The sequence below is a fragment of the Myotis daubentonii genome, chromosome 3, assembly GCF_963259705.1.
Source record: "Myotis daubentonii chromosome 3, mMyoDau2.1, whole genome shotgun sequence".
NCBI classification, from domain to species: Eukaryota; Metazoa; Chordata; class Mammalia; order Chiroptera; family Vespertilionidae; genus Myotis; species Myotis daubentonii.
Genome location: NC_081842.1, coordinates 12,276,715 through 12,298,216, shown reverse-complemented (window position 1 = coordinate 12,298,216; position 21,502 = coordinate 12,276,715). Strand labels below are relative to the sequence as shown.

Sequence of the window (21,502 nt, the reverse complement as noted above, 5' to 3'; positions counted from 1 at the left end):
TCTTAAAGGATACCTTTCAGCATTTCATATAATCCTGGTTTGGTGGTGATGAACTCCTTTAGCTTTTCCTTATCTGTGAAGCTCTTTATCTGACCTTCAATTCTGAATGATAGCTTTGCTGGATAAAGTAATCTTGGTTGTAGGTTCTTGGTATTCATCACTTTGAATATTTCTTGCCACTCCCTTCTGGCCTGCAAAGTTTCTGTTGAGAAATCAGCTGACAGTCGTATGGGTATTCCCTTGTAGGTAACTGAGTTTCTTTCTCTTGCTGTTTTTAAGATTCTTTCTTTATCTTTTGCTCTTGGCATTTTAATGATGATGTGTCTTGGTGTGGTCCTCTTTGGATTCCTTTTGTTTGGGGTTCTCCGCGCTTCTTGGACCTGTAAGTCCATTTCTTTCACCAGGTGGGGGAAGTTTTCTGTCATTATTTCTTCAAATAGGTTTTCAATATCTTGCTCTCTCTCATCTTCTGGCACCCCTATAATTCTGCTGTTGGTATGCTTGAAGCTGTCAGAGGCTCCTTACACTATCCTCGCATTTTTGGATTCTTTTTTCATTTTGCTTTTCCGGTTGGATGTTTTTTGCTTCCTCGCATTTCAAATCATTGACTTGATTCTTGCGCTCCTCTGGTCTGCTGTCGGGCGTCTGTATAATATTCGTTATTTCAGTCCGTGTATGCTTAATTTCTCGTTGGTTCCCCAATATAAGATCGAGGGTCTTATTAGTTTTCGTGTAGATCTCATTAAGTTTATCGGCAGCTTCTAAACAGTTCTTGAGAGACCTTAAAAGTGTGGTTCTGAACTCTATATCTTCCATTGACAATTTTGTCCTGTTTCTTTGTCTCCGCATTTTGTTATGCTTCCTTGGTGCACCCCCTAGTGGTCTTTGTTCGCAGTCTTATAGTTAAATCTTGATTGTTGTAGCTAATTCCAGGGAGGGTTTGACCTCCAGGCCAAGTGGCTATGAGAATCAGCTGTGTCAGCAGTGAGAGAACTTCTGTCCTCTAGGGAGGTGCTAATCTAGCCTTTGCCTGAGGCTATCCGGCAAATGCCTCTGTGCAGGGCTTGGGCGGGGCGGGTCGCACAGGATCAACAGCGTGGGCTGGAGAGAGCACTTATGGCGGCTCTCAGTCCTGTCCCCAGGGGCTCTGCCTCTCTGAGTCCCAGCACCTGCTGCAAAGCTGGGAGAGAAAGCTGCACTCGCTCTGACCGAAGCCAGACAGTCCCGCTTCTCCCGTCTGAGTCTGGGTCCCTAAAGACTCGCCCGGACCCGGTGCTCAGAGTCTGCGACTCCCTCCCGATTGAAAACAACAACCGGGAGAACCAAGATGGCGGCATAGGTTAACGCCGGAGTTTGCTGCTTTGAACAACTACTTCAAAAGTGAAACTAAAACACGGAACGGACATCACCCAGAACCACAGGAACGCTGGCTGAGTGGAAGTCCTACAACTAGGAGGAAAGAGAAATGCACACGGACACTCAGAGGAGGCGCAGTGGTGAAGTCAAATTCTGAGGTGCGGAGTGCGCGGAGCGGGCTGGCGGCGGAAGGCGCGGTTGTTGTTTTCAATCGGGAGGGAGTCGCAGACTCTGAGCACCAGATCCGGGCGAGTCTTTAGGGACCCAGACTCAAACGGGAGAAGCGGGACTGTCTGGCTTCGGTCAGAGCGAGTGCAGCTTTCTCTCCGAGCTTTGCAGCGGGTGCTGGGACTCAGAGAGGCAGAGCCCCTGGGGACAGGACTGAGAGCAGCCATAAGTGCTCTCTCCAGCCCACGCTGTTGATCCTGTGCGACCCGCCCCGCCCAAGCCCTGCACAGAGGCATTTGCCGGATAGCCTCAGGCAAAGGCTAGATTAGCACCTCCCTAGAGGACAGAAGTTCTCTCACTGCTGACACAGCTGATTCTCATAGCCACTTGGCCTGGAGGTCAAACCCTCCCTGGAATTAGCTACAACAATCAAGATTTAACTATAAGACTGCGAACAAAGACCACTAGGGGGTGCACCAAGGAAGCATAACAAAATGCGGAGACAAAGAAACAGGACAAAATTGTCAATGGAAGATATAGAGTTCAGAACCACACTTTTAAGGTCTCTCAAGAACTGTTTAGAAGCTGCCGATAAACTTAATGAGATCTACACGAAAACTAATAAGACCCTCGATCTTATATTGGGGAACCAACGAGAAATTAAGCATACACGGACTGAAATAACGAATATTATACAGACGCCCGACAGCAGACCAGAGGAGCGCAAGAATCAAGTCAATGATTTGAAATGCGAGGAAGCAAAAAACATCCAACCGGAAAAGCAAAATGAAAAAAGAATCCAAAAATGCGAGGATAGTGTAAGGAGCCTCTGACAGCTTCAAGCATACCAACAGCAGAATTATAGGGGTGCCAGAAGATGAGAGAGAGCAAGATATTGAAAACCTATTTGAAGAAATAATGACAGAAAACTTCCCCCACCTGGTGAAAGAAATGGACTTACAGGTCCAAGAAGCGCGGAGAACCCCAAACAAAAGGAATCCAAAGAGGACCACACCAAGACACATCATCATTAAAATGCCAAGAGCAAAAGATAAAGAAAGAATCTTAAAAACAGCAAGAGAAAGAAACTCAGTTACCTACAAGGGAATACCCATACGACTGTCAGCTGATTTCTCAACAGAAACTTTGCAGGCCAGAAGGGAGTGGCAAGAAATATTCAAAGTGATGAATACCAAGAACCTACAACCAAGATTACTTTATCCAGCAAAGCTATCATTCAGAATTGAAGGTCAGATAAAGAGCTTCACAGATAAGGAAAAGCTAAAGGAGTTCATCACCACCAAACCAGGATTATATGAAATGCTGAAAGGTATCCTTTAAGAAGAGGAAGAGGAAGAAAAAGGTAAAGATACACATTATGAACAACAAATATGCATCTATCAACAAGTGAATCTAAGAATCAAGTGAATAAATAATCTGATGAACAGAATGAACTGGTGATTATAATAGAATCAGGGACATAGAAAGGGAATGGACTGACTATTCTTGGGGGGGAAAGAGGTGTAGGAGATGTGGGAAGAGACTGGACAAAAATCGTGCACCTATGGATGAGGACAGTGGGTGGGGAGTGAGGGCGGAGGGTGGGGCGGGAACTGGGAGGAGGGAAGTTATGGGGGGGGAAAAAAGAGGAACAAATGTAATAATCTGAACAATAAAGATTTAATTAAAAAAAAAATTAAGAATACATCCCACTTGATCATGGCAAAAAAAAAAAAAAAGAAAACAACAACCGCGCCGTCCGCCGCCAGCCCGCTCCGCGCACTCCGCACCTCAGAATTTGACTTCACCACTACGCCTCCTCTGAGTGTCCGTGTGCATTTCTCTTTCCTCCTAGTTGTAGGACTTCCACTCAGCCAGCGTTCCTGTGGTTCTGGGTGATGTCCCTTCCGTTTTTTGGTTTCACTTTTGAAGTAGTTGTTCAAAGCAGCAAACTCCGGCGTTAACCTATGCCGCCATCTTGGTTCTCCGAAAGCAGGTTTCTGGGGTTTTGTTTAGCTTCTATATTTGTAACAATGTTTCAAACTGCAAGCTCAGAAGCCGGCAAGGCAGGTGGGGAACATTAGCTTCCTCCGTCACTGAAGCAAGCAAGCCTCCTGTTTGCTTCAAGCTGCCTGGCTGCCGGCCGCCATCTTGGTTGGAAGTTAATTTGCATATCGCCCTGATTAGCCAATGGGAAGGGTAGCGGAGGTACGGCTAATTACCATGTTTCTCTTTTATTAGATAGGATGGTACACTGTCATAAATGTGGTCCATTGTTGACTGAAGCATCGTTATGCAGCACATGATTGTATATAAAAAAACGTATACCCTTAGGGTATAAACAGTGTAGTTGCAGTGAGAGAAGGTAGATGAATAAAGGTAATTTCCATAATGATAATGTGTTTTTAAGCTGTTACATGCTATTAGCATCTCAAACAGGTCATAGTGGGATTTATTCTAGACAAATTATTGGATAGGGAAGGACATTCTTGACAGGAAAAGTATGTGGAAAACTGGGAAGTGGGAGTATGCATGAGTAGTGAGGAGATGTAGTGGATAAGAAATTGTTTTGTAGCCTTATAAAACCCCAGTTGAAGTGTGTGTGGGAGGCAACTGATGTTCCTCACTTACATTGATGTTTCCCTTCCTCCCCCCCCCCCTCTTGCATTCTTCCTACCTCCCTCCTTCTTTTCCTTCCTTCCTTTCTCTAAAAATCAGTAAAAGCATATTAGGTGAGGATTTGAAAAAAAATGATTCTCAAGTGTCATTATGTATAGATTTGTTTCTTGGGTCTCTTAAACTTCTCTGAAGAATTGGCCAAAAATCTCTCAGGAATAGAAGGTTGACATGAGGAATTAGGGTTAATGTGGATGTGAATGCTGCATTCTGGAAGTGGAAAGGGACATGGAAGGTGGGGAGGTAGAGAGGGTATCACTCCTCAGTTTTTTTAGATTTTATTTTATTTAAAACTAAAGGCCCAGTGCATGAAATTTCTGCACTGGTAGGGTCCCTAGCAACTGCTGGCCGAGGCCTCCTTCCCTTTCCCCAACTGGCCCCGCCCTTTCTCCCAGCCCCTGGTCGAACTCCTGTTGAGGGGACAATTTGCATACTGTGCTTTTATTATATAGGATAGATTTTTATTGATTTCAGAGAGGAAGGGAGAGAGACAGAAATAACGATGAGAGAGAATCATCCATCTGCTGCCTCCTACATGCTCTCTACTGGGGATTGGGCCTGTAACCTGGGCATATGCCGTTGACCAGAATCGAACCCAGGACCCTTCAGTCCATAGGCTGACACTCTATCCACTGAGCCAAATTGGCTAGGACTCACTCCTCAGTTTTTAGACTTTTTTTTACTGAGTTCAGTTTTCTCAGTCTGTGCTTTTTCTCTCTCCCTGGTTTTCACATGTGTGGGGATGCTTCCATTCAGTTGGCTCCTGAGAATGAAGGAGAGGCCCTGCAGGTACTAAACACACCACATACTTTAAATCAGTCTCCACATGTTTCACTTAAACCTCTCCTGCCAATTGGAACCACCATGACCTGAGCCAGTAGGGGTTCTGTAGGCAGGAACACTTTCACTTAATTGGTATTCTCCTTGATAGATCTTTTAGGTTATAGCTTTTCCTACTTTGCTGGCTTTTCACTCTGCTTATTGTCTTCAAAAAATTTGTGGAAATCTCCCAAATCATTTCTCAGCTATATTCCTTTGAGTTTTCATCTCTTAAAAAGTCCTTTACTGTCATTTATAGGAGTCTTTGAGAAAAGAAGCAAGCATAGCCAATTAGTAATGTCAAACCAGAAGTACTGGTATCCTATATAATAAAAGGGTAGTATGCAAATTGACCGAACGACAGAACGACTGATCTCTATGATACGCATTGACCACCAGGGGACAGACGCTCAATGCAGGAGCTGCCCCCTGGTGATCAGTGTGCTCCCACAGGGGGAGCACCGCTCAGCCACAAGCCGGGCTGATGGCTACTGAGTACAGCAGCCCGCCTCTGCAGTAACACTAAGGATGTCCGACTGCAGCTTAGGCCTGCTCTCCACAGTCAGACATCTCCCAAGGGTTCCCAGACTGTGAAAGGGCACAGGCTGGGCTGAGGGAATCCCCGCCGTCCCCCTCCCCCCTCGTTGCATGAATTTTTTGCACAAGGCCTCTAGTTATTTCAGAAAACAAATCAGACTATTTGTAACTATTTCTGTTTTCTCCTAACTTTTTAGATCTTGGTATTTTTTTTGTTTCCTTTTATCCAAAATGAGCTTTCATAGACTTTTGTTAATCCTCACCTGAGTATATTTTTCCATTGATTTTTTTTTTTTTTTAAGAGAGAGTGGGAGGGAGGGGGAGAGACAGAGAGAGAAACATCAGTGTGAGAGAGACACATCAATTGGTTGCCTTCTGCACACCCCAACCACGGCTAGGGATTGAACCTGCAACCAAGGTATATGTCCTTGACTGGAATCAAACCCGGGACCCTTCAGCCCATGGGCCGACACTCTATCCACTGAGCCAAATTAGCTAGGGTGCTCTCTTAAAGAGAAGAATGGTCTAGCATAGTTTTTCTAACAATCTGCACCCCCTCCTCTCTTGTTTTTAAGCAGTATTCAAATATAGAGCCACTTGTTTCTCAATCCCTGTTTCCTTACTCCACTTTTATTACCTGGTCTTGCTCTTTCCTTTTTCTTGTACTCAGTTTGAATTCCTCTCCCACCAGTTTCTCCTCTTTGTGGTCCACTCTCTAGAAGTGATTTTGGCTCAGTTTGAAAACGTCACAGGTGTTACACTGCTCTAGCCCCTTAAACCTTACCACACACCTTTGTATTCGCTGCTGTTGGACTGCGCAAAACTACTTTTGAGTTGCTCCTTTCACCTTGGCCTGTTGTGCTTTTAAGGAATACTTCCTGACTGTGTTCAGGTTTTCCTGCACTCACAATGGATAATGTGAGATGTCTCTGCTTCTCCCTGTGCATTCCCCTGCACAGATGCTGGCACTGTGGAGGGCTTGTGGCTATTACTGCTTTGCCTTCACCTTGCATGTATCTTGGGGTCCATGGGATAACTTATCTCCTGGTTTTATTGTAAATATTAATGGATTTTTTGTTTTGCTCTCTAGTTGCTTTTATTTTTATTTATTTATTTTTTAAATATATTTTATTGATTTTTCACAGAGAGGAAGGGAGAGAGATAGAGAGTTAGAAACATTGATGAGAGAGGAACATCAATCAGCTGCCTCCTGCACACCTCCTACTGGAGATGTGCCCACAACCAAGGTACATGTCCTTGGCCGGAATCGAACCTGGGACCTTTCAGTCCGCAGGCTGATGCTCTAGACACTGAGCCAAACCGGTTAGGGCTCTAGTTGCTTTTAGTGATTTTTTTTTTTTTAATTCAGAGAAATTTAAAACTGCTGCTATCTTCTCAGAATCCTCCTTCCTTAACTTTTTGTGAAAAATCAAAATAATCAATTCTGTGGTTATTAGTCCTGTATTCCTATATTGATTATGTTCATTTTACTATAAATTGGCTCTTGATAAGTACCTAAATGTTATTTTTATCACTTATTTTCATATTGAATAGCATGCATCTTGATGGCATATAACCACTATCATTTGGATTGATCATCTCCATGCATCAATACCTATACCAAAATTAATTCAGCTAGTATTTATTAAACCTCTGGGTAGAATGCTGTTAGGTCCCAGGATACAACAATGAAATATTTATATGTGTTGGCCATTTTTTCATTTGTGAATTTAATCAGTAAAAAGTGATGAGGACATGAAATTACTTGGATTCACCTTTTGTAAATTCAACAAATGTATGCACAAGGCACTGTAAGTTTTGAAGATAGAATGGTTTACATGACACAGTCCTTGTATTTAAGACCTTAATGAATTATAGGGGAAGAAAGCTAAGTAAAGAGGCAGTTAGCATGTTATATGGTAAGTGCCACCATAAGGGAAAATGCAGAGCTGCCAGCTTTTTACAAGAAGTGGATGGGAGGAATGAGTACTTGGTTCACATTTTGGATAAGTTAGCTCCTTAGAAACACCCCCTCCCACCCCCCCTTTTTTTTTAGTGCACCAAATCCTACACTGCTATAGGACAATTTTTTAAACTTGGATATCTTACTCCATAATCACATATATTAGTCCAGTTGGCCCACTGGAGAGCAATTTAGCATTTTGTTTTTTTTGATAAAATTTCAGACTAACTGATGTATAACCATGGGAATCCATCAAAAATTTAGATTAAGAAATTGAAAAATAGCTACCAAGAAAATGTAGCATAAAAATCTTTTTACTTTATATATTGTTTATTTACTTACTTGGGAGAAAAAGGCTGTTTGGATTGTGTGTGTGTGTGTGTGTGTGTGTGTGTGTGTGTGTGTGTGTGTATTGACAAGTTAACTGTAAATGTATATAATATCTAAGATGAAACTAGGCCAGCCGTGGGCAAACTACGGCCCGTTTGAAATGAATAAAACTAAAAAAAAAAAAGACCGTACCCTTTTATGTAATGATGTTTACTTTGAATTTATATTAGTTCACACAAACACTCCATCCATGCTTTTGTTCCAGCCCTCCGGTCCAGTTTAAGAACCCATTGTGGCCCTCGAGTCAGAAAGTTTGACCACCCCTGAACTAGGCTAATGGTAATATTTTTTCTTTTTAGATCCTATACAGTGGTCTACAGACCAAGTCTTACACTGGGTAGTTTGGGTCATGAAGGAGTTCAGCATGACTGATATAGACCTCAGCACACTCAACATTTCAGGACGAGAATTATGTAGTCTCAGCCAAGAAGATTTTTTTCAGCGGGTCCCTCGGGGAGAAATTCTCTGGAGTCATCTGGAGCTTCTTCGAAAATGTATGAATTGGAGTTATTACCTATTTACATCGTAACTTAGGTTTAATTTTACATTTTTACCGTTGTTATCGTAATTGCTTATTTTATTGATAATAGCAATAATACTTAACATTTATTAACTGGATAAGGCTGTGGTAAGAGTTTTATATGTATTATTTAATCTCCGTATTAAGGCTGCAAATCACAGAGTGCCTATATGGTCTTATTATAACCTTTCAAAAACCTCTCTCTGTCCATGTTGTGCCTTCGGCTTTGAGAGATCCCAGGAAAAAGATGAAACTCTTTCTGAGAATTAGGGCTTAGAGGCTAATCTTATCGGTTGGTCATGCCTGTGCTATGTAATGGTGACTCTCTCTTTTGCCTTTTTAGGCTAGGGCACCTTTGTTCATTTATAGTCACAAATAGAACAGTTTCCATTTCAGTAGCACCTTTTACCTCCTCAAGGTACTTTTATAAAATTTGGGAGTGAGGGGGAGATCTGCCACAAACATAAGGCATGGATTTTTCTTCAAGGCAGACAGCAGTTCTTGGGGGAAAATACTCAAAACTAGGAATCTGGATAAAACGATAGCATCTTCAGTTTACGGAAAAATTAATTATGTTTCAGGCACTGTGTTCCTGAAAATATTTGCTTTTAATCCTCAGGACAACCTCATGAGGAGGTGGTAGGTTGAGGATATCTCATTTAAACATGAATTAATGTTCAAGTTAGTTGAATAACTTAACCAAAGTCACACATCCAGTAAGTGAGTGCTCAGATCAGAATCCAGATCTCTCCTAGGCTAGTTCCATGTCGTTGTTTAAACTCCCAAACTCAGGACCCCCAAAGAAAACTTGGATCTGACAGGTGGGATTCAGACTTCTTTTTAGTCTCCCAGCCCTTTCCAGCTCTGTGTGTCTGGAACTGGGTCCTGGCATGGTGCCTTAAGTAGAACTGTGTTGGGAGCCCAGGTCTCAGAACTCACTGTCAGTACACATATGATTGCTGGTGGGTACAATTCAGTTTCAAGACAGAAGCTTCAGAACAATAATGGGCAGTAAATAGGCTAAAGTAACAGAGACTGGGAAGCATTCCTCTTGTTGGAGAGGTAAAGAATAGCATCTGAGTAAGGAATAGCAATAGGTGAGTAACGAATGGTTCTCTAATGGGTTACGTTAGGGCCGTTTACGATGTACTCTTATGTTGGGAGCTGTATTTGTAGACATGTTAAATTATCTAGTGTAGTTGTGACATTTAGGACATTTACAGTTTTATTGAAAATGTATCTGTCTTTAAAGCATTATCAAATTAAAGCAGTGTTATTAAAAAGTGGATATTAGAACAAATTATTAAATTATGAAGATTTCTCAGATCATGTTGAGGGAGCCTTTTTGAAGAATATATATAAATAATTTCAATGTGGTATATAGTCTCTTTTCTGATCTGATAATGAAGATTTTCGTGTTTTACATGGTTTTATATAGATAGATAAATAGATTTATAGATATTTACATTAGAAATTACTCTCTGAATAATGAACTCTAAAAGAAATTGAAGCTTTCCCTGCTACTTCTCTTAAAAATATCTTTTCATTATAAAGTGATTATCAAATATTTTTTAAAGTTATCATGCCAGTAAGTTTCAGTTGTTTAATGTTTTGCTTTTTTGTTTGTTTGGTTTTGCTTGTAATTGTGGACTTTCTTATAAAAGGATCAAATTTATTAAGTTCAATTTTACTGGATTGGGGTTTACATTCTGGTTTTAAATGAAAACAAATTATGTGTGTTCTTCAGATGTATTGGCAAGCCAGGAACAACAGATGAACGAGATAGTTACTATTGATCAACGTGAGTATTCATGCCCATAATATACGGCCCATTTGTCAATAAGAAATGTTTCCTTTATTCAGTACTGTGAGGTAGTAAAAAAAAAGAACAAACTAAATATTTATGAAGTATTTTAGATATACAAAGAAAAAATAAACGATAACCACCATCTATATACCATAACACCATACCTATTAAAAACTAAATCTTTATATGTAAAATCTAAACTTTACCAGTTGTAGATCCCATTTTAAATGACTATCCTGAAGTGGATGTTTATCGTTCTATGTAGATTTTTACCAATTATGTAACCATAAATACTTTATAGCATTGTTTTGCACATTTAAACTTTTTGGGTAAAGGTATGAGACTTAGCCATGTTGATACTTACTGCTCAATTTTATTCATTTTCACTGCTGTATATTCAACTTTGTCAACATCACTGAATAAGCATTTGTCAGAATATACATGAGATTCTCTGATTGTAATATCATCAAGTTTCTACCTTTTCAACCTTACTAGGTATTACCAGTTTTTTCCTCAAAGTGGTGGTATAAGTTTATACTCTCATCAGTAGTGGAATGTGAGTCCTCATTTGTCCACATTTTCTCCAGCATCTGATAAACCATTTTTTTTTTAAATCATTTTTTTTAAATATTTTATTGATTTTTTACAGAGAGGAAGGGAGAGTGATAGAGAGTTAGAAACATCGATGAGAGAGAAACATGGATCAGCTGCCTCCTGCACATCCCAAACTGGGGATGTGCCCGCAACTAAGGCACATGCCCTTGACCGGAATCGAACCTGGGACCTTTCAGTCCTCAGGCCGATGCTCTATCCACTGAGCCAAACCGGTTAGGGTGATAGACCATTTTTAATGAACAAATATTTTAAGACTGTATATACATCACTAAGTTATTTAAAAAATAAGACCAACTCTTACTAAGTTGAGATTCATGAACCGTAATGCAAACAAACATCATACCTTATCCTTGGAACTTTTTTTGTAATTTTGTTTAAAACTTATGGATTAAGGCTTTTTGAAATGAGGCCTTTTGTTGATGTAATTAGAGGGGCATTCGTTAAACTTAATTGCATTTTATGTCTTTCAGTAGTTTTTTTCCTGCTTGTATTAGAAGTGGAAACAGTTTTTTCCCTTGTCTTTATTTGCAGCTGTCCAAATTATTCCAGCATCAGTTCAGTCTGCAACACCAACTACCATTAAAGGTATAAACAGCAGTGCAAAGGCAGCTAAAGTACAAAGAGCTCCAAGGATTTCAGGAGAAGATAGAAGTTCACCTGGGAACAGAACAGGTATTTTTGCATTCTTATCTGGTATCCTATCTAATAAAAGAGAAAAATGGTAATTGGCGTACGACGATACCCTTTTCATTGGCTAATCAGGGCTATATGCAAATTAACTGCCAACTATGATTGGCAGTTAACTGCCAACAAGATGGCAGTTAATTTGCATATGTAGGCACAATGCAGGGAGGCGAAAGGGAAAACAGGAAGAAGCCTCCTGCCACTGACAGTGATCGGAAACCCAGGGGGGAGCTAAGAGGTGGGGGGCAGGGCAAAGGCGGCCCTGGGACCGCCTTTGCCCTGCCCCCCAGCCATGATTGGAGAATCAGGCGCCTTGCCGCCCTGGCCAGTGATAGCAGGAAGTAGGGGTGGAGCCAGCGATGGGAGCTGGACACGGTCGAAGCTGGCAGTCCCGGGAGCTAGGGGTCCCTTGCCTGGGCCTAAAGCGGAGCCCACGATCGCGGGGCCGCTGCAGCTGCGGGTCCCCGCTGCCTGGGCCGGACGCCTAGGCCAGAGGCGTTAGGCCTGCTCAGGGGCGGAGCCTACAACCGCGGGGAGCTGGGGGTCCCCTGCCCAGGCCTGACACCTCTGCCGGAGGCCTCAGGCCTGGTCAAGGGGCCGATCCGGTGATTGGTGATCGGAGGGTGATGAGGCATCAGGCCTGGGTGGGGGCTGAGCCGGGGATTGGGGGGATATGATGGTCCCCTTGCCCAGGCCTGAAGCCTGGGTCAGACGCGTCAGGCTTGGGCGGGGGGTGGAGCAAGCGATCAGAGGGAGATGGGGGTCCCCTGCCCAGGCATGATTCCTGGGCCAGAGGCCTCAGGCCTGGGTGGGGGCCAGAGCCAGTGATCGGGGGGAGATGGGGGTCCCCTGTCCAAGCCTGACACCTCTGGCTGAGGCGTCAGGCCTGGGCAAGGGGCCGATCAGGCGATCGGAGGGTGATGGGGGTCTATGCCTCTGGCGGAGGCGTCAGGCCTGGGCAAGGGGCCGATCCTGCGATTGGAGGGTGATGGGGGTCAATGCCTGAGGGCTCCCAGTATGTGAGAGGGGGCAGGCTGGGCTGAGGGACACTCCCCTCCCCACACACACCCAGTGCACGAATTTCGTGCACCGGGCCCCTAGTTTATAATATTTATCAAATTATGATATTTTGTTTTATTTCACTATTAGAGGCCCGGTGCACGGATTTGTGCACCCATAGGGTCCCTCAGCCTGGCCTGCAGGGATCGGGTAGAAACCGGCTCTCTGACATCTCTCAAGGGGCCCCACATTGCAAGAGGGCACAGGCCAGGCCAAGGGACCCCTCTAGTGCACGATTGGGGCGGGGGAGGGACCGTGGAAGGGCTCCAGCAGCAAGCTAATCTACCTGTCGGAGCTTCTGCCCCCTGGTGGTCAGTGCATAGCATAGTGACCGGTCAAACGGATGGTCAGACACTTAGCATATTACGCTTTTATTATATAGGATGTGAAAATCTGAGTATGGCCTATTTCTCTGGCAGTGCTTAGACAGTTTTTGGAAAAAACTGTGCTTTTAGCGTGGTTGAGCTAAAAACCAGAGAGCCTGTTTGTTGCCTTTTGCCCTCTTTTAATTCATAGCACTTTGGTCAATGCTTGTCCCTGTCAATTTAGGAAACAATGGCCAGATTCAACTGTGGCAGTTTTTGCTAGAACTTCTTACTGACAAGGATGCTCGAGACTGCATTTCTTGGGTTGGTGATGAAGGCGAGTTTAAACTAAATCAGCCTGAACTGGTTGCACAAAAATGGGGACAACGTAAAAATAAACCTACAATGAACTATGAGAAACTCAGTCGTGCATTAAGGTAAGATTTATTACTTTTTAAATATCAAGCTTTTCTAAAAAATGGCTCCTTCCTCTAGGTGTGAACACTGTGATGTAATGGTGTTAAAATCCTTGACTTGTTCACAAGATGTTTTATATATATGCTAAAATTTTTCATACTTACGTTAAAAATGGCTTCTTTATTTTTTTATTTTTATTTTTTTATTGCTTAAAGTATTACAAAGGGTATTACATATGTGTCCCTTTTTTCCCCCCCGCCCTTGACAATCCCCTGGCCTCCCCTACTCCCCAGTGTCTTATGTCCATTGGTTATGCTTATATGCATGCATACAAGTCTTTCGGTTGATCTCTTACCCACCTCCCTTCCCCCCCCCCCCCCAACCCTCCCTGGCCTTCCCGCTGCAGTTTGACAATCTGTTTGAGGCAGCTCTGCTTCTGTATCTATTATTGTTCAAAAGTTTATAATGGTCTCTATTATCCATGAATGAGTGAGATCATGTGGTATTTTAAAAATGGCTTCTTAAAAAGATTTTTAGTAATAATTTTGAGGTACATAAAAGTTTTTTTTATAGATTATTCTAAGGTTATTTGCTTTTGTTTATCAGGGAATGCCTTGATTTCTTCTTTATATCTGAAGGTTAACAGTTAAATAGATTATTCTTGGCTGGCAGTTCTTACCTTTCAATATTTTGAGTGTCATTCCACTCCAGGCCTGTCCCGTAATCTGCTGATAGCCTGATGGGGAAAAGTTATTTGTTTTTATCTTATTTTAAAGCATATACTACTCTGTTTAAAACCAACATATTTAATCTTTGAGGTTTCTATTATTTACATAACAGATAAAGATGCTGTCATTTGCATAGGTGCATTGAGTGTAAACTTGAGCAAATATGCAAAATGTTGTCTTTTTATAATTGGATGCAAAATGGTGGCCTGTTTTCCTGTTTTTTTCTCCCCCTACAATCTGCCTAAATCTGAATATCCAACCTTTATGTTGATAGAATTGAAATGGAATAAAATTACTTATAATTTCCCCTAAGTAGTATAAAATTTTTTTGATGTAATTGCTATAAGAAATTATATTTGTTACAATGATGGAAATTCAGTGTGTGTTTTTAAGTATCTGGGAAGTAGTATATATAGGAATATCATAGAATTCTTTTATGATATTTTTAAAAAAATATTTTTTAAAAAATTATTTTTGAAGAGTGAATGTAGTAAAGTAGTTCTGCAATTTACTTCTGTATTTCTAAATATCATTTATGTTGCTACTTCACATTTCCCTTGGATATTGTGTATGAGTTTCATAGTGAGAGATTATGATCATGATGCCTGTATCTGTCAACAGTAGAGTGAATAAATAAATTATGGCATACAAGAGAATATACTGTGTACCCATGAAAATGAACTGTTGTTGCTACAAGCACTGGTACTAAACCTCGTAATACAATCTTCAGTGAAAGAATTCAGACACTCCCCCCCCCCCCCCCAAAATCTAGACCCGTTCATATCCTATATGAATGCATTTAGATAGTAAAGTGCAAAAAGCAGAAAAACTAAGTTACAGCATTTAAGATGCATTTTTGGCCCAGTCGGCATAGCTCAATGTTTAAATGTCGACCTGTGAACCAGGATCATGGTTCGATTCCCGATCACATTTTTGAGTGGTAAGACTATAAATAAAAGCACTGAGATTACTATCATGAAACAGGATTGTGTTTACCTTTGGGGTGGGGGAAGTGATGATTGGGAGGAGCCATGGAGGGGATTCTGGGGTGCTGGCAGTGTTGTTTCCTGACCTGAGTCATATTTAACAGGTGAAAGTGCAATTTGTAATCACTGAGTTCACTTTTTTGTCCTTTTTGTTTGTGTAGTATATTTCACAATTTAAAAGGTTAAAAAAGTATTTTTTTTTTTTAAAGAGGGAGGAAATAAATCATGACCATGAAAATTCAGGTACTGTGTACCTTTCAACTTTCCTCATTTTAGAGAGGGGACAAATGCAATGAATTGGTGGCGGTTGTGTAATTTATCTACTAGATTGAAGGAAGTATTAAGTAAAATTAAAACTTATGTGTATAAATTTTTTATCACCTCTTGCCAAGAAACTTAAGACTACACCAACTTAATTTTTCTCTTTGAAATTTAAAACCACTTCCCTTCTTCATTTTCCTTTTTTCTATGGTGTCTGCTTGTACGGCCTTACATATTATGTAGAAACTAGAGGCCCAGTGTACAAAATTCGTACACTGGTAGGGTCCCTAGCGGCTGCCAGCTGCTGGCCGGGTACTCCCTCCCTTCCCCCGGCCGGCCCCATTCCCTGGTTGAACTTTCGGATGACCTCCCGGTCGAGGGGACAATTTGCATACTATGCTTTTATTATATAGGATTTCCTTAAGAAATTGAAATGCCAATAGCATTTTAAACTGGATGCCAAGCATTTGGTGGTTTGTAGACTGAGATCTAAATTATGTATTAACGTAATTGACACAAAAGGGAAAACAAGATTATAGCCAATGTTATATATCTTACTGGGGGGAAGTGAACATGACTATTCTGTTTTTGCTTTTCTGCATTTAGGGAAAGATGACATGATTTCCTGTGTTTAGGTCAGTCATTTCATTAATGCACTCAATTAAATGGAGTGACTTTTATAATAAAATCCTGCTAAATATGGTAGTTTATACCATTGGTACTTTTTCAGATGTTCCTTTTGTAATAAGTTACTAACAACTTTTGTCAAATGGGTGCAAATAGGAGTGCAATTTTAACACAAAGGCTTCACAGTCTGCCGGCCCGGAAGTATTCACTTAGGAAGACCCACCCACCCACCCCCCTTTATTGGAGTTGGAATTGGCAGGGCATAGTGGTAAATAAAGTCTGTTTTCCGAGTTAAATATAAATTCTGTTCTATTTCCATCTCCATAGAAAGCAGCAATAAACTAGACTTCTAGAGCAGTGGTTTTCAACCAGTGTGCCGCAAGAATTTTTATGCTATACCTATTTAGTCAGGGGCACTGACCTCTTTTCCCTTAGATTGTCAAATAAAAAATGACAACAGCCAACACAATAGCCGTTTGGTGTGACTGAATCAAAATTATAACTTTTTTTTGTCAGAATGGTAAAACATACTTTTTGGTGTGCCTCAGAATTTTAGTAATTTATGTGTTCCATGAGATGAAAAGGATTGAAAATCACTGTTCTGGAGTGATTTCCCCAAGGCTTAGAAGCATTGTTTCTTAATGATGTACTTCCCGTTTTTCTGTGTTGTTTCTTCTACCCTGTTTACTTATACTTTTTTTTTTTTATTCTTTTGAGGTTCCCTATTGGGTTTGGTGAATTTCTCAGAAAGGAAAGTCTTTACATTTTAACTGAAGGCATGGTTACACAATATAGCGTTTTGTACAAGACAGAAAAGAAGTGTGGACGTTCCAACAATCCATAGGATATATAAAAAATTTCTTTGCATTATATGGATTCTTAATTGTTAACATAGCTTATATTTTATAGCGGATTATGTGCTAGTTATTGTATGCTTAGGCACTTTGCAAATGTAATCCTTTTAATCCTCAACAGTTCTATGAGGGTAAGTACTGTTAAATCTTATTTTATAGAAGTGGAATAAAAGCTTAGAGAAAATGTGGCTTTCTTCTGGTCACAAAGGAAATTATAAGTGAAGATGCTAGATTTCAAATCTCAGCATTCTGGTTCTAAGCCCCTGTCCATAGGTTCTGTTACTGTTCCCAAAGTTTTTTGTTTTATTTAATAATGTTTCCTTTTAAATCAGTGTTTTATCCTAATTGTGGAAAACATGCTTTGAAAATGTAGTATGTAAAGTTTTGGAGTGCTGAGCATTGAAATTTTAGTAAGTAATGTTTTGAAGTTTCCTTGCATAGTAACATTTAATATTTCTGTGTAACTTCCATGTTAACTTCTGTTATGATAGATGCAGTATTCTCTTAGTCTTCTGCGTATGGAAGAGTATGAAATACTGTGCGAAGCCCAAACTCTCTTTTTTTATATAGTACTGATGTTTTTCTCTTTTTAAAGGTATTATTATGATGGAGACATGATTTGTAAAGTTCAGGGCAAGAGATTTGTGTACAAGTTTGTCTGTGACTTGAAGACTCTTATTGGATACAGTGCGGCAGAGTTGAACCGTTTGGTCACAGAGTGTGAACAGAAGAAACTTGCAAAGATGCAGCTCCATGGAATCGCCCAGCCTGTCACGGCAGTCGCCCTGGCTGCAGCTTCTCTGCAAGCAGAAAAGGATAACTGAGCCCAGGATCTGCTGGGATTTCAAGGTCTTTCTTAACTCTGAGAGCACGCATTGCTCTCACCTTTATTACTGAATTTGAATCTTCCTTTATTTCTAAACTGTACAGTCTAATGCATGATTTTTTTTATAAATATTTCATACTCTTGTGAATTTGGATCTTTTTACTTTGAGCATATATTTTAGAATATAAGTATGTTACATGATCACCACAATGGCTTCAGTATGAAGGCAGGTTCATTGTGGGTAGTTTGTTCACAGTCAGGAAAGCTAAACTGGTCAGTATTAATGTCTAGCCCTACCAAAAATAGCCAGCAGCATCTGAGGATGAAAAATAAATGAAGTATCTTCAGGAAACAGTCTGGCTTAACTATTTTTGAAAGTATAACTGTTTACCCTCTCTGCTGCTTTAGATGTTGCTTTACATAAAACCAGAAAATGGGACTTTAACAGCTAAAGCATGTGTGCCTGTTTCATCTAATCAGGCAGAGCTAAAATAGTCATATCAAATAAAAGTATAATATTAATAAATTACTAAACTAATAGTATCAAGTTATTAAAGTAATTTATATATTTGCAAGCAAAGGACAAAGAAGTCAGCTGGCAGAAGAGCAGTGCTGAAGAGGGAGACCCAGGTTTCAATCTGGCTCAGGTTTCTGTATAGATTCATAATGTTAGGTCAAGAATTTAAATTCTAAGAGAGGCATTGAATCTAATAAACCAACTATTACAAAAATTTTGAAATGATCTCTGTTTTTCCTGTCAGAGATCTAAAAAACCGAGAAGGTATACCTCAGCCAGAAAATTGGTTTGGCTTCTCTCTCTCTCTCTCTCTCTCTCTTTCTCTCTCTCTCTTTTAATTACCCTTTCATGCTGGTTTATTATGCAAAACAGCTTACTTACATGGTCATTGTGTTTCTGATGAAATGAAGACTTTAAATCAGTCATCAGTACTTCACCTTTCAAGATATTAGGAAATTATTTGCAAATAGTTTAAAAAGAAAATTTTACCTCCAGTACAGGCAGTTTTCTCTTAAAGCAAAATTGTCCATTTATTTAATTTTCTCCTTTTGAATATTTATATATCTGAGTACACAGATACCTGTATACATGTCCACTTTACCATTTCCTATAAATAAAGGTATACACATATATGAAGACATAATATTCAGAAGGAAAGATATTTCAAAAGGTAATAACTCACTTTTTTAATCTTAAAAAATTAATTCTTTTATATATGAAACTCTTTGCTTACCACAAGCTAACACTAAGCAGAAGTGGCTAGAAATATGTATCTTTTTTGTTTGCTTGCTCGCTCTCCTTGCTATCTTTTGTTTTGTTGTTTGTTTTAAGGTATTATGTACAAATCCTGATGTGAGATACTGGCAAATAACTTCTAATCCTCTTATAGCAGAAGATTTATTCTCAAATATTACTTTATGCACATTCTCCCTCATCATTTACTTTAAATTCATTCCTCTAAACAGCTTTATAAGGGTTGGTTAATGCTTTTGACTAACCAGGAGGAAAGGGCCATGGTAAGATAGGCAACGTGGCATTGCTAGCAGTTGCTGCCATCAATATACTAAATAGAATTTGGAATGAACCGCAGGAGACAGGGCTCTTAGGAGCAAGGAGAGGAGAGGTCTATGGTCTCCTTGTCTGATAACCTCAAATCATAATTTTAAGTGCTGTGCTATAGGGCTACAAAGTATAATGTCGGTCCATTTATATGACTGTATTAAGTCCTTTAAGACTCTGCAGTACACACCTAAAAAAGAATAAAGTTTGTAACATCCCACTGTTACCATTTTATAAACACACACAAAATAGACTGACAATTTATTAATATATATTGGGTGCAGTAGTTGCAAGAATATCTGAGTAGACTAGCAATAAGAAATAATAACAAAAGCTCTACTTTCAGATAACCAATAGCTAAAAATAAGGTTTCATACCATCCACTTATGGCCTAGGGTCGTGGTTGGCAAACTGCGGCTCTTTGGCCCCTTGAGTGTGGCTCTTCCTAAGCCTTAGGAGTACCCTAATTAAGTTAATAACAGTGTACCTACCTATGTAGTTTAAGTTTAAAAAATTTGGCTCTCAAAAGAAATTTCAATCATTGTACTGTTGATATTTGGCTCTGTTGACTAATGAGTTTGCCAACCATTAACCTAGGGAATTGACAAATCACTTATAGTTCTAAAAAAATTTACACTATTCTGATATATTTTCAAGAGCTTAAAATACTTGACTTTTGAAATGCCTTTAAGGTGACATTATGTTAACCTTTTAGCCAGGATGGCAGACTTCCTTTATATCTCAGTTATAGGTGTGTGTGTATACATTTTTTAATTTTTTTTAAAGCAAGGAACACTCACATATCTTTCAGAGCCCAAAGTCGAATTATTATTTCTTCTGTAGCATTTCTCAGATGCTTAAAAACAATAACACATTCTCCATTTTTTTCCCTAAGTTTTTATTGCTCATTATAATTTGAACAGAGACATTTCTCATACATGATCACACCCTTTTCTTTTTTCTCCGTAGCCTCCTATCATTTTATGCACCATAACATAGGTAGTTCCCCCAATTGATTCAAGAAATTTCTGTTACTTTGTGTCAGGTTACGGTAAACGATTTTCACTGTCCTTATTGAGGTTACAGTTATCAGAAAGTCAGGTAGTCTTTTCCCATATTGAAAGATTATGCAAGAAAATGTAATTCACACTATTCATTCTTCGTTATGTTTTTATGTATGAATTTTTCATAGGAGAATTTACAAAATATTTAAAGGAAGAAAGATAAAATTATTGGTCATCTTTTATACCTTAAGTACAAGAATAATGAAATGTTCACTTTCGTTTTAAAACTTGTTTTCCACATGAGGTTCTCACTGAGCCACCTTTATAGGTATAGAACTAGCCTGAAGTTTAGAGATTTGTGTTGGCTTCAGAAAATCAAATTAGGCAGAATTGCTCTGTGTGGTTGATCTTCACATGAATCAACTAATTATATTCATTTTGTATCAGTCTATGTCAGTTAATTAGGAAAATTTGTTTAGTTGTTTTTCTCCCCTGACGAATGGTGAAACTCAAGTATGATATTTCTTTAAAGATTTGTACCTCCAGATATTTGCAGCAAGGTCTGCTATTTTCCATATTCATCATTTTATGCTACTGCCTTTAAAAAAGAACTAGTGTATCTTTGAAATAGCACAAAAATGTTTTTAAATTCATAATTGCAAAACAACCTGTGACTGACTAAATGTCTTCATATCTAGGAAGTATAAAAATACTGATATTTAGTGATATTTCACTTGCTGCCAGAAAAAAAAATTCTCAATTTTTTGTAAAAGGGAGGAGGATTTTTGCATACATTTTTACTCTTTAAATAAAGACACTTATACTGTCATAATAACAATTATGTATTTCTTTGTGGTTTTTATTTTTTTTGTAATTTTACATAAAACAGTTATTTTCTATTTTTACTCAGATAAAAATATTTGTGCATAAAATGTAAAAATAGTAAAATGAGAAAAATAAAACTATTATACATTATATTTCTGTGTTAGAAGTTTTATTCCTGCAAACAGTCTCAAGTTATAGGGATATTTGGTTGGATGAAAATATGACAGTTCACACCTGATGTATATATCATTCCCACATACTTTAAAACCCTCAATTTGTGAAGAACAGATGTCATGAACTAAAATTGAGTGATAGAGTTTAGTCTTTAAAATGAATTAATGAATGCATGAATGAATGAAACCCCATCCACAAAGCCAAACCGTTGTAGAGTAACTGAAGAAATGTTAAGACTGAGTATGTCAAAAGACAAGCCAATGATTATTAAACTAGAAATTCTTAGTGAAGTCTATTTCTTTTTTTTTTTATTAAAAAAAAATCA

At 39.4% G+C, this 21,502-nt stretch overlaps 1 protein-coding gene across 7 annotated transcripts in view; it reads left to right on the top strand.

Moving 5' to 3' along the window:
- The window catches only part of GABPA (GA binding protein transcription factor subunit alpha), a 37,489-nt gene extending 16,336 nt beyond the window's left edge, over window positions 1–21,153 (top strand). For 5 of the 7 annotated variants that reach the window (XM_059686788.1, XM_059686786.1, XM_059686787.1 and 2 more), the window contains exons 6-10: window positions 8,209–8,403; window positions 10,177–10,230; window positions 11,383–11,523; window positions 13,144–13,336; window positions 17,368–21,153. In XM_059686788.1, coding sequence (XP_059542771.1) covers window positions 8,209–8,403; window positions 10,177–10,230; window positions 11,383–11,523; window positions 13,144–13,336; window positions 17,368–17,596 — 812 coding nt within the window. In that variant the 3' untranslated portion in view covers window positions 17,597–21,153. The remainder of the gene's footprint in view (window positions 1–8,208; window positions 8,404–10,176; window positions 10,231–11,382; window positions 11,524–13,143; window positions 13,337–17,367) is intronic. The other 2 variants (XR_009451786.1, XM_059686791.1) reach the window with 2 other exon arrangements.
- Window positions 21,154–21,502: the final 349 nt, after the last annotated feature.